We start from the raw sequence: 13,301 nt of genomic DNA, 5'->3' as shown, positions 1-13,301 counted from the left end.
TCCTCCATTCTGCCCATCCCCCTGCCCCGGCCATCCTCCATTCTGCCCTGACCCCTGCCCCGGCCATCCTCCATTCTGCCTTGACCTCTGCCCCGGCTATCCTCCATTCTGCCCTGGCCCCTGCCCCTGCTTACTGGTCCAGTGCCTCTATTGCTTTCTGACATAACTGGGCCTTTTACTCTGTTTTCTGGTCCAGGTAGATCTTGCCCCAGGGTGCTATCTGAAACAGGCAATTTATTATCTGCACAATTCAAGTCTTTATCTCCTGGTAGAGGGGATGGAGTCACTATTGCTGTTTCTCCTGTTCTTGATGGAACAGGAGACTGCAAAATTGTAGAACTACTGGGAACAGATGCCAGTTTTTGGCTTTGTGTGGATGGAGGTTGAGTGGTTGGTTTGGACTCTTCTACTCGCTGTGCTGGATCCTGAGAACTCCAAGTCCACTTTTTAGGCTCTGAAATGACTTCTTTTACTTCGGATTTGGGTGGTTCCTGTTGCATTTTTTTCAAGTCCTCATTTGGCTGGACTAGACCAGAGTTCTTTGCATCTGTATCAATGGGAATTGGAGTAGACTGAGTTCTATTTGCCATCTGTTGTTTTCCAGCAGCATCAGTAAAAAGTTCTTTGTTTTCAGTCCGGGACTCTGCTTGTAGCTGCTGTTGTCCAAAAGAAGGCCTGGGACCCCTGCACTGGGGCCCGCTTGGTCGGGTACTGTGCATCTGTGATGTAGTTGGGGTAGTATAAAACTGTGATGCTGGGCCACGTGGGATAGTCCCCCATTTGCTTGAAGACTGTCCATCTGATTTTTGATTTTCATATCTTGGTTTTGGACCTTCCAAGAGCTGGCCTTCAAAACGAGGCCCTCTTTGTCTTGGCCCTTCAAATCTCTCAAAACCTCTTCCTCGAGGTCCATCAAACCTACAGGAAAACAAGAGGCATTTTATTAAAAAGAACTAATCAGGTAAGAAATCTCTAGATGACACTTCCAAGTTGTGAAGTCACTTTCATACAGAAGAAGGATTCCTTATGAACAACTCTCATTGAACCAAAACAGAAACACAAATCAATACTCTTAAACTGTATAGTGCATAACTGACTGATTCAAACAATTTGCAGAATCTGAAATCTCCAGCAAGCAATGCCAGATACAGAGCTACAAAATAATCACGTTAATGCCCTCATGCTACACCCCCACACGCAGTTACATTCTTTACTGTTTCACATAATCAGGTGGCACTATTCATTTAGATTTCAGGGAAAATTCTGCCCTGACAATGTGAGAGCAGCAGCATTTTAACCATTTCAGCAATGTCATTTAAGAACAAGTGGCAGGTATAACACTCAGCCATGGAGACTAGTCACCACAGGAAAATATATCAGTCTGGAAACCAAATATATTAAGAAAACTTATGTCTAAATCCCTGTACTAGACTGACACCTAGATGATCAAGGTTCTATTTCTAGCTCCCTATGTGACAATAGGCATGTTACAGTTCCTCTCTCCCCTGATTCTCTATCAGAAATATTATTATATCCCTCCGCACAGGAGTGTGAATAAATCATGTCAAAAATAAACTTGAAAAAGAAGAGTATATAAATGCAAAAGAATAACATGGTGCATCAAAAGCTAGCAAAGGCAATAATTTCAAAGCTAAAGCCAAGGCCCACTCCTCTGTTTATGCTTTTATATCTTTTTAAAGCCATGTTAGAGTTACGTAACACTAAACACATGCACAAAAAGGCATGCATTTTTATTAAGTACTATTATTCTAGGAAACTTAACTTCAGTAGTGATACTGGCGGATCCAGGAACAAGGTAATGGGTGTACACCCCCACAACTAGCTGTGCTGTGTATGTATGGTGAGCTCTTAGTTTGCTGACCAGTCACTGTGGGCTCCTGTTGGAACTCTGGGTGGGGAGCAAGCTGTAAGTTCACCACCTAATCAAGGCAGGGTCTGGCCAGGGCCCTTGCTTTTCATATGGCCCAGAGCCTGAATGCCGCTGCTATTCATCCTTCCTCTCCCCATGCCCCCAATTCAGCAGCATGGGAAAGGAGGGGATGAGCTATGATGGCAGTACTCATCCCCTGGGTTCTAGACCAGAGCAAAAGCACAGGCTCTGGCCAGACCCCCTGCCAAGAACGCACACATGGCACAGCCAAAAAGGGTACAACCACATCATTATGCCCCCTCTGGATCTACCTGTGGTCATATTGGAATTCTGCTTTGAAAATAGCACTGCATGGAACAGCCTAGAAAGCAGCTAGAATTCTTTCATACTAAACCAAGTTAAAGACAAAGTCTCAAGCTGTGGCTCCAGTTTTCAGTTTCTTCAACAGTAAAAGTAGCTGCAGTTTAGGATCGAAACTGATTTTTTTTCCTGATTTTACTACCATGCAACTTATTGGCGCCAAGGCAGTAACTGTAGTTGGAAACTTGCCTGAACTTCTTTCACAGTGTATACATTATAATATTACCAAGTGCGCGTACTCTAATTTTGCTTGTATATGACCTTTAAATATTTCTAGAGCAGCTGTTCCCAGACTGTAACCCAAGAATCACAATCAGCATAGTACTTGCAGAGGGTTTACAATGAGTTATTTCATCATCCCATGCAGGCTTTTCTCTTGGTCTCTAGCTCAGGGGTCAGCAACTTATGGTCCACCGGCCAGAACCAGTGCACAGAGGCAGTGGATCCAGTCTGTGGTATGAGGACTTTGATGGTGGTACAGGAGGTTTCAACTGTGCCATTCTACAGCTCAGCAGCTGCACAGCTTTACCCATGCCATGCCATGGACAGGTGATAGGGAGAAGTGGCTGGAAAATGTTGCCAAACCCTGTTTTAGCTGCATTAGAAGAAATTAAGAATACATTAAATATTTTAATGCACCTCTCTTCCATGGAAGCAACAGCTGGAATTGTAAAAGGGATGGTATGTGCTGGAGAATGAGAAAAGAGCAGCATACCTGACAATCTCACTAGAAAATGCGATCTGTCCTAGGTAATGCCCAAGTGCAAAGCATGCTTCTCTGACCTTTCTTGCCGTAAGGTAAAAACAGAACACAGGGCGCTTCTCTCAAACAAACAAACAAACAGAGCACACAACACTGCACACAAGTTCCTCTACACTTAGGAGAGAACAAGAATGAAGCATGGGACAGACCTTCTTTCATTAATACATTACTGAGAAGCAACCAAGTGCTCAAGTGATGTGTGAAGAATAATGTGTATAGAATGGAATGTGTAAAGGAGGCTTACCTAGGACCTCTTGGTCCTTCAAAGTACGGTCCTCTTGGAGGGTCTGGAAGCAATCCACCTGATCTCAGAGGTTTATCTTGACTGAAGGTAGTGATGGAGGTGGTGGGTGTAAGTGTTGAAGTTACTGTGGAGGTTTTCAATTCCCCAGATCCTTGCTCAGATGAAACTGAGGCAAATGGCCCAGATTGTTTAGCCATGTGAACTTGAGTGTTTCCTTGGTCCGAAGAGGCAATAGATGAAGTTATCTGAGAATGATACGGTGAAGTTGCAGCTAAGCCAGATACTTTAGGTGCAAATGAAACAGGGGTGGGAAGTAGAGCTGGCCTTGGTGTCTCAGTGGACTGGGTGCTCTGAGAACTAGATGTTGGGGGAATGGATGAATTTGGCATTTGAGAACCAGAAGACAGGGGTGGAGGAACCTGTGGAGGTGTTGTGGGAGGCAAAGTTGGAGGCATAACAGGAATGCTTGTTTGAGTGTATGAAACAAATGGAGGTGGCATTGTAACACTTCCAGGGTACTGATTCTTCATGTTCTGAAGTGAATTTACTTTCTCCTGCAAATGGGATTGAGTAGCTTTCATCTGTCCCTGCCATGTTTGCCATTGTTTCTCATATTCCTGAAGCTGATCTTTGTGAGGATAGGTCTGGAGCTGATCCTGCCATTGCTGGAATTCACGCTCCCATTCTTTATGTAGTTGCTGGAACTGTTTCTGCTGTGTCTCATAATGTTGCAGCTGCATATCCACGGACATTGTCTATAACAAAAAAATGGAAACTACTGCAGAATACAATTTAAGATCCTGCTGAGGCTATGTTTTTTAATAGTACCCTCCATCATAATTTTTGACTCGGGAAAAAGCTCGAGAGCCGAGCTAAGCAAAAACAAAAGCAAACATAACCTTTGGCATCTAAAATATATTTATGACATTCTGCTGTCTCCAACTTACAAGTTTCATTGCTGGAAGATGACAACACCTCTCATACAAAAAGCCCAACCGCCTAGGGGATGAGAGGGAAGGAGACCATACTTAGTAAAAAAATTACTCCTGCAATCAATGTAACTATTTAGAGCTCTGGCTGTGATTATTTTCTCTTTCTAAATTCCAAATTAATCAATCGCTAAAATATATGTAACGCATGGTCCTGTTTCATCAGCTTGTCAATTTATTTCTCTGGGTAGACAGCAGCTCACATTAAAGCAGACATTGTCTGCATACTTAGGAACTGTATAAACTGCAGTAGTTTTCCAAGTCTAATTTGATTACCTTACAAATAAAGAACAATCTTTTCTTAAACTTGTGATAACTAGTGAATTATTTGTGCTGTGGTCGTGTCCAGGAACCCCACTCAGGATTCAGGACTCATAACTATAACTGCTATTTTTTTTTTAAAAAACCCACTCATAATAGACACGGTGTTTTCCAATGAGCAGGGCTCTGAAGTGGGCCTTAAGAGACCTGAATTCTATTCCTGATTCTGTTACTAACCTGCTGGGACCCCTTGATCTCTCCATGAGCACTCAGCGCATGTTTCTCCCATTACTCCTTGTCTAGTCAAACTTATACATTTAGACTAAAAGCTTTTGCATACAGGGACCATCTCCCACTATGAAAACGTACAACCCTTAAGTCAGTGATTCTCAACCTTTTTTGACTCAAGTCACCCCTTGGAAAATGCCAGACCTTAGTTTTCACTTGCCTTTTGACTACAGAAAAATAATAGAGTTATTCTACTATTGCAAAGAACTCAGGAAAACCACAACAGGTCAGAATATTTTTAATACTATGGATTCCTATTTGAAATCTCTGGGTATTTTGTGTGAATCATGTTTGCATACCTAACAGTGCTAACATTGTGCAACACGCCTTGAAAGGATCTCAAGGCATCCCAGAGTGCTGCAATATCTTGGTTGAGAATCACTGCCTTAGACCTTTGGCAGAGAATCACCATTTTATACCTCGATTATACTTTTAAGTTACACCTAATTTACTTTTTAAATAAGAATAAAAAAGGACCCATGCCACAAAGAAGTTGGAAACGTATAGGTCCCACAACCACACAACAATCGCCTTCGTTATGCAACTGCACTCCATCAAGCCCAGGTAGCCTTTTTTAGAGATGCTGATTATTTTCTGTCTTCCTACCACTTTATATTGATAATACAAATCCTGAGGTAGACTATCACAATTAGTTGCATTTTATCTACACGTTTTTATTTTTGGCATTCTTGCTTTATCATTTTTAACATGTGGGAACAAATGATGCGGCCCGGAGTAGTCTGGGACGGGTCATGGCTGACTACATGGCTCTAGGAGACAGGCTTAGAGCTTCAGGGGCACAAACAGTCCTCTCATCAGTCCTCCCAGTCAGTGGTCGCAGCCAGCACCACAGCAACTGCACTGGGGAGGTCAACTCATGACTCTGGAGTTGTGCCACCATGCAGGATTCAGCTTTCTAGACCATGATCCATACTTCCAGAATAGGACCTTGCTGGGACGTGACAGTCTACATCTCTCTCCAAAATGTAAGAGTCTGTTCTCTTACAAGTTGGCAGACCTCCTATGTATAGCTTTAAACTAGCTTCACTGGGGGACGGGGATGACGAAGCCAGGATGAGACCGGGGAAGACAGGCCATGAACCGCATGCTGGAATTGACCAGGTAAGTACTAAGGGGGTCACTAAGAAACAGGACAGGGGAGTACTAAGGACACCTACTGGGGGGCTTAGCTCTATACTAATGCTAGAAGTATTGGTAACAAGCAGGAGAAATTTGCACTCCTGCTTGCAGACAAAGATCTCGACTTGGCTGGACTAACAGAAACCTAGTGGGACCTTTCCCACAACTTGGAAGTGGGCATTGAGGGCTACAGGCTATACTGGCAGTATAGATTGGGGGATAAAGGGGGAGCATTGCTCTATACATCAGGGAATATTATACATCTGTAATAAAGATGAGGACAGAAGAAGGACAAACTGAAGTTCTATGGGTCAGATTACAAGGGGGTAGGGGTGAAAGGGACTTGGTAGTGGGGGTCTACTACAGACACCAACACCAGAATGAGGAGTTAGACCTACAATTCTCAAAACAGCTCTCAAAGGCAGTACACTCAAAGGACCTAGTGGTCATAGGTGACCTAAATCACCCAGACATCTGCTGGGAGGAGCAGTCAGCCAGGTCTGCCTGTTCCCGTAGGGTCCTAACCTGCATACAGGACATGCACCTAACAGGAGGTATGCAGTCCCATTAGGGGAAATGCCATACTTGACTTGGTGCTGGCCACAGGGGAGGACTTGGTGGGGGATCTACAGGTAAAAGGTCACCTAGGGGATAGTGACCACCAGTTGATAGGATTCACTATCCGGTGAAAAGTGGGAAAGACAAGGCAGGAGTGCTAGACTTCCAGAAGGCCAACTTCAACAAGCTCAGGAGATTAGTTAAAGTGAGACTGAGACGTAATCACATCTGTGAGTTGGGAGTCCAAGAAGGGTTGGTGTTCCTCCAGGGACTGATCTTGCAGGCACAGAGGAGCACCATCCCAGTTCACACAAAGAGGGACAAAAGAGCCAAAAAACCTTCTTGGCTGAACAGGGAAATCCAGGAGAGCCTTCAGAGGTAAGAGAGGCTTACAGGCTGTGGAAGCAGGGGGTGGCCACCAAGGAAGAGTACACCTTCTTGGCTTGTGCTTGCAGGGAAGCAGTGAGGAAGGCCAAAGCAGATATTGAACTCAAGTTTGCAACAAAGATTAAGAGTAACAAAAACCCGTTCTTTAAGTACATAGGGAGCAAGAAGGTGGCACAGGGTAACACAGGACCTCTACAGAATAGTCTAGGGCAGCTTGTAACAGACAGGATGGATAAAGCAGAGCTTTTAAATGACTTCTTTGCATCTGTGTTCCTGGACACGGATACAACCATACTTCCCAATAAGACTTTAGTCTGGTGTGAGAGAAATACCAATTCGCCTACAGTTAGCAGTGACCCAGTGAAGGAGCACTTGGAGGGGTTGGACATATTTAAGTCAGCAGGCACCAATGATCTTCACCCAACAGTACTAAAGAAATTGGCTGGTGTCATAGTGAAGCCACTGGTGTAACTGTTTGAGCACTCGTGGCACTCAGGACAGGTCTCAGAAGACTGGAAAAGGGCCAATGCGGTCCCTATTTTCAAGAAGGGGAAGGAGGAGGACCTGGATAAGTATAGGTTGGTTAGCCTCACTGCTATTCTTGGCAAGACCTTAGAGAAAATCATAAAGGATCACATCTGTTGGAGGGCCAGCAGGTAATACAATGTTAAAGGAAAACCAGCATGGGTTTATAGCAGACAGATCCTGCCTGACTAACCTGGTCTCTTTTTATGACCAGGTCACAAAGTGCTTAGATGCAGGAGTAAAGATGAATGTCATCTACTTGGACTTTAAAAAGGCTTTCGATCCAGTGTTGCACCAAATTCTTACAAGCAAACTGAGTAGCTGCAACGTAGATTTTTTCACAGTAAGGTGGGTGAAAAACTGACTTATGGGATGCACCCAGAGCATGGTAGTAGATGGGGTGGTTTCTCCCTGAAGAGATGTGGGCAGTGGTGTTCCCCAGGGCTATGTCTTTGGACCAGTGCTGTTCAAATATCTCCATCAGTGATTTGGATGGGGGGGGGCTGAAAGCACTGTCCAGATTCACAGACGAAACCAAACTACAGTAAACACACTGGAGGGCAGGGAGCAAATCCAGGCAGATTTGGACAGACTGGGGAAGTGGGCAGATCAGAATAGGATGCAATCTAACAAGGATAAGTGCAAGGTGCTGCACCTGGGGAGAAAGAATCTCCAATACATGTATAGACGGGGAAGTACTATTCTGAGTACCACGGCAGTGGAAAGGGATCTCGGAGTCTCGGTCAACGCAAAAATGAACATGAGTTGTCAGTGTGACGAGGTAGTAAGGCTAACTGGACTCTTTCATGTATTAGTAGGTGCATCATGAGCAGATCTAGGGAGGTGATACTTCCCCCATCTATGCAGCAATGGTCAGGCCATAGTTGGAGTACCGCATCCAGTTTTGAGCGTCACACTTCAAGGGGGATGTGGGTAACCTTGAGAGGGTTCAGAGAAGGGTTACTCGTATGGCTGAGGGCCTGCAGGTAAGATCCTATGAAGACAGACTGAGGGACCTGAATCTCTTCAGTCTCTGCAAGAGAAGGCTGAGAGGTGATCTTGTGGCTGTCTACAGACTCATCATGGGTGGTCAGCAGGGAACAGAGGATACTCTGTTTACTAAGGCGCCCCTTTACAGTGAGGGATGGCAAAATATGGAATGGGCTTCCAAAGGAGGTGGTGCTTTCCCCTACCTTGGAGGTGTTCAAGAAAAGATGAGAGAGGCACCTAGCTGGGGTTATTTAACCCCAGCGCTCTTTCCTACCTAGAGCAGGGGGTCAGACTCATTGATCTACAAGGTCCCTTCTGACCCTAGAAATCTATGAAATATATAAATCCTCTTATTCTTGTAGCACAGAACACTGTAAACCAGGGCTGGGCAATTATTTGGGCCCAAGGGCAACACAGGAGTTTTGTTAACCCTCAGCACACACCGCGCCACACCCGCCCCCTACAAGGCAGGGGCATGCAGAGAGCAGATAGGGGATCATGGCTCAGCCCCGGCTCCAGCCTCAGCTGTCATCATCCCATGACCCAGGCTGATGGTCCCAGCCTCACCCACCCCCAAACACTGCTTCCTGCCCAGCCAAAGTCCCATAGGGAGATTTGGTGAGTTGTTGTGGGGGCAGCTGCAGGCTGGATCCAGTCAGTTGGCAGGCTAGATATAGCCCACCAGCTGTACTTTACCTCCCCTGCCCCCCCGCTGTAAACAGTGACACCCAAACAGCTTTCTTTTTTTTTTGTTGTCATTTTAAATACATTTATTTTCTAAACTGAGGACCCTGCAGTAAAAAACTGAGGCAAACATGCCACAAGTGGCACTGGCAGCCTCTGTGTGTGGGGCATGTAGCAGATCAAGCAGAGACACAAGGGCAGGGAGCAGAAAACAGAAGAAAGGGATCAGAGTGCCACTTGGGGAAGGTGAGGGCTTAATTTGTGGCCTGCCTGCCAGAAAGGTTGGCACCCACTACTTAACATCATTAACAAAGCAAATATACCCAGTACAATGTCCTCACAGACTGACCTGTAAGTGGGGAGGCTGCTGTATGATCTGTTGATACTGCTGTAGGATCTGTTGCAGCTGTGCATGCTTCTGCATTATTCTCTGATACTGAAAGCCAACTCGATGGTGTGGATGCTGCTGCCACTGTGCTGCTGCCACCTGCAACTGCTGCAACCTCAAGTCTTCCTCAGAGTCTTCAGGAGGTTCAATATTCAGCTAAGGAGATAACTAAATAGTATAAGGGAAAGCTCATTCAAGCACAACAGATAAACAATGGGTCATGGGCCCAATTCACAGACGTTTCAGGTCAGTTCATAATTCTGTGACCCTGCATTTCAGTGTTCTGCCCTTGCATGGCACTGCCAGGAGGTGTCTGTTTTCTTCATTCAGATGGATACTTCAAGAGAAAAAACGAGTTTGTGAGAATTTGCCCATTTTAAAAGTCATTAAGCATGTTGGCAGAAAGTATTTCACTCCATTCTTTAGTATTATCTCCAAAGGTTTAGAGTGGAAAACAAGATTACCATTCTCCTTTCCAGCACACAACTGGAACATAACATATATACCAATTAGAAGAAGGAATTATGAAGTAAATCAAACTCCAACCTGCCCCAAAATTCAGGTGTGATCAGGCCTGGGGTATGAAGCTCAGAAACTTGCACTCTTTCAGAGTTTTCAGGTTGGCTACTTTAGATTGAATCTGGGATATTAGCTTGGGCTAGTCTTGTGACTTCAAAGGGAAAAGGTGCTAATACCATCACTCCTGACAAAACTGTGACCAATAGTTTGTCTCTGAAAAAAGATTTCTCTAAGTTCCCAAACCTGCCAGCACAGAAGAATATGGGCAAACAGGCTGATCCTGCGAAATTAAAAAAAACACATAGATGGTACAGTTTAGTATATAAGCAAGACTTGGACTCAAATTCCAACCCCCTGGGCTATTGGAGGATCTTGGAAAGTCATCTCCTCAAATATAAAATGGGAGATACTGAACACTTCTGCAAAATGCTTGAGACCTGTGAAGGAAAGATGCCGAGTAAAAGCTAGGCAATATAGGAGGGACTATTATTAAGGTTTTCCAACCTTTTCAATTTAAGACCCTGATTTTAGCTGCTTTTAACTTTGCCAAAATGTAAGCATTATATTTTCAGTACTGGGTATCTGCCCCAAGAAAAATCTTCTGGCAAACTTCTTTTATCCATTTTTTAAAAGCTCTAGTACCCCCTGTGCTCTGAAGACTTGAAATTTATTAGGCAAGTAGCCTTTGTATCAAATAAGTGTCTTTTGTATTCCTTGAGAACTGCTCAAAGTTAGCTAAGTTAGAAGTCTTTGAAAAATGACAGTTCACACACACTCATAGTAAGGCTTAACAGCAACAATCTCCTAGGATTCCATTCTTACTTAACACGCTCAGAACTTTACTCCTAGCACAGACCAATCTGCATATGTTATTCCATAGAACAGAGCTGTTCAACTTCTGGGAGGCCAGGGACCACATACTAAGTGAGCAGCACACCCCCCAAGGTACATACTGGGCATCACAGACTTCTTCCATCTGCAGCACAGGTGCTTTCCCACAGGAGCCATGCAGGGTCCTGACTGTCCAAGGAGCTCCCTACTACTGCAGACTCCTTGGGCCCCACAGGCCATGCAGCCCTGCCCCACCCCCAGGGGCAGGGATAAGAAATGGAGGCTGATGAAGAGAGGGAGAGCTCAAAGACCCCCAATGCAGTAACAGAAGAACAAATGATGCCCAGACTGGGAGGCCAGGGGCCATGAGTTAACTCTCCACAGGCCACATCTGGTCTGCAGACCACCAGTTAGACGGCTCTGTAGTAGAGTAACTGCACATATACCATTCCCTCACAGCGCCTACGTATGACTGGATAGCACATGAGCTCCATGAGAGCAAATGAGGATACTCTAATACAGAAAATCCTATTCCAGGGTCACAGGAATGAAGTCTGACTTTCCTAGACATGTTTTCGCTGGGCTGGGGTAAGGCCAGGCTCCAGAACTAAGAGCAGAGATCCTGGTCTCCCCTGTGCCAAAAATCATTCAGAGATACAAGAAACCATCTGATTAATACACAGAAAGGATAAAGCTAGACCTGGGGCATTTGGGGGGAGTACTGGGCAAGGAGCACAGGACTAGAGGGTAGCATGAAAACTAGGACTGACTGGTCAGAAGAGTCAGAATGAGCGCCAGGGAGGAATATGAGAAAAGAAAGGAAGCTGACAGGGGGTGGTAGGGAATTATGATGGAATGAGGAGCTTGTGGGGAAGGGAGATCTGCAAGAAGCTAGGAATTCAGAGATGGGAATGGGACAGACTTCTGAGTGACTGACTATACAACCTTACTAGAGTTCTTTTCAGGTGGGGCCTTTTTGCCATGTAATTATTACCAGACACAGATGAGAAACTAAGAATTTTTTTTTTATAAAATAACATAACACATGGAATGGCATCTTTTTCACACACCTTTGATTCTGCAGCTGAGAGAGGAGGATCCTCTTCTTTGGGAACTGGTGTTGCAGGCTCATTAAGTGAAGGAGCTTCAGACTGCTGATTAGTAGCATTTGATTTCCCTTCCTCTTGCTTTACTTTCTGCTCAGGAGCATCCTTCACTGTTCCTGTGCTCTTCAGTTGCTGCTGTCCCTGTGCATGGGCTTTTGCTCTCTGCTGCAAGCTAAGTAGGTGTTGCTGGTACCAATACTGCTGCTGTTCCTACAACATGCAAAAAAATTGAAAGTATTATAGTAACAGCCAGGCTTACCATGCCAGATTTTGGCATTGAAGAAAGTGGCCAAACACCAAAATTTGGTAGAGGAAGCACTCTTTAGAGATGTATTTTTGCCCATTCTAAAAGTGGTAAGTGCTTCACTGTCATCATCATCTCTATTGCAACAGAGGACAAAAGATCAAAAACATGGCTCAAGCATCACCATGCCAAATACTGCACAGATACTGTGGCATACTTTGAAATTTTCTGGACTGAGTGATGCTGGAGAGTTTATTCTGAATGCCCAAGACACTTATTTTCATTATACACGGTAAAGTAACTCCCTACTATTCTGTACTATTATTAAATTATTTCTAGATTTCATAACCCAATGGTAAATACTTCCTCCAAGCTGAAATTATGACAACTCCACAAATGATTTTCGTATTTTTCCAAGACAGTAAATAGTAGAACACCATAACATCTATACTTTAGGGGTGCACTGATAAAGATTTTCTTGGCCAATTGTTAACCAGCCATATCAGCCAATAGCGATCCGATAACCAATTTACAGGAATCCAGCTGGGCAGCGTAGACAGCATCTCCCTGCAGGTAAGTCTGTGGAGGGGAAGGTGCATGGTAGGGGGGGAATCATAGAATCAGTGAGTCAGAAGGGACCTAGACAGATCATCTAGTCCAACCCCCGCCATGGGCAGGAAGGAGCTCTGCAGGTGGCAGGGGTCATAAGACCCCAGCCAGGTGCCCATCCAGTCTTCTCTTGAAGATTTCCAGGGAAGGTGAGAGCACCACCTCTCTGGGAAGCCTATTCCAGGCTCTGGCCACCCTTACAGTGAAGTAGTCCTTCCTAATATCTAACCTAAACCTATCCTCCCTCAGCTTATGGCCATTGTTCCTGGTGACTCCAAGGAAGGCCCTGGTGAACAGACTTTCCCCGAGTCCCTGCTGATGGCCCCAGCCACAAGATCCCCCCTCAGTCTCCTCCTGCAGAGACTGAAGAGATTCAGGTCCCTCAGTCTCTCCTCATAGGGCTGGCCACGGAGGCCCTCAACCATACAAGTGGCCTCCTCTGGACCCTCTCCAGGTTCTCCACATCCTTCTTGAAGTGCGGCGCCCAGAACTGGACACAGTACTCCAGCTGTGGCCTGACCAGC

General features: G+C 45.1%; 1 protein-coding gene across 1 annotated transcript in view; it reads right to left on the bottom strand.

The window, feature by feature from the left end:
* The window catches only part of YLPM1 (YLP motif containing 1), a 65,626-nt gene that overhangs the window by 46,403 nt on the left and 5,922 nt on the right, over positions 1-13,301 (bottom strand). The window contains exons 3-6 of the mRNA XM_019551131.1: positions 11,889-12,134; positions 9,430-9,624; positions 3,259-4,013; positions 1-918 (exon numbers count right to left, since the gene is read on the bottom strand). Coding sequence (XP_019406676.1) covers positions 1-918; positions 3,259-4,013; positions 9,430-9,624; positions 11,889-12,134 — 2,114 coding nt within the window. The remainder of the gene's footprint in view (positions 919-3,258; positions 4,014-9,429; positions 9,625-11,888; positions 12,135-13,301) is intronic.

This window comes from Crocodylus porosus, unplaced genomic scaffold, assembly GCF_001723895.1.
Source record: "Crocodylus porosus isolate Cpor-Errol unplaced genomic scaffold, CroPor_comp1, whole genome shotgun sequence".
NCBI lineage: Eukaryota > Metazoa > Chordata > Crocodylia > Crocodylidae > Crocodylus > Crocodylus porosus.
This window is presented reverse-complemented; position numbering and strand designations above follow the sequence as displayed.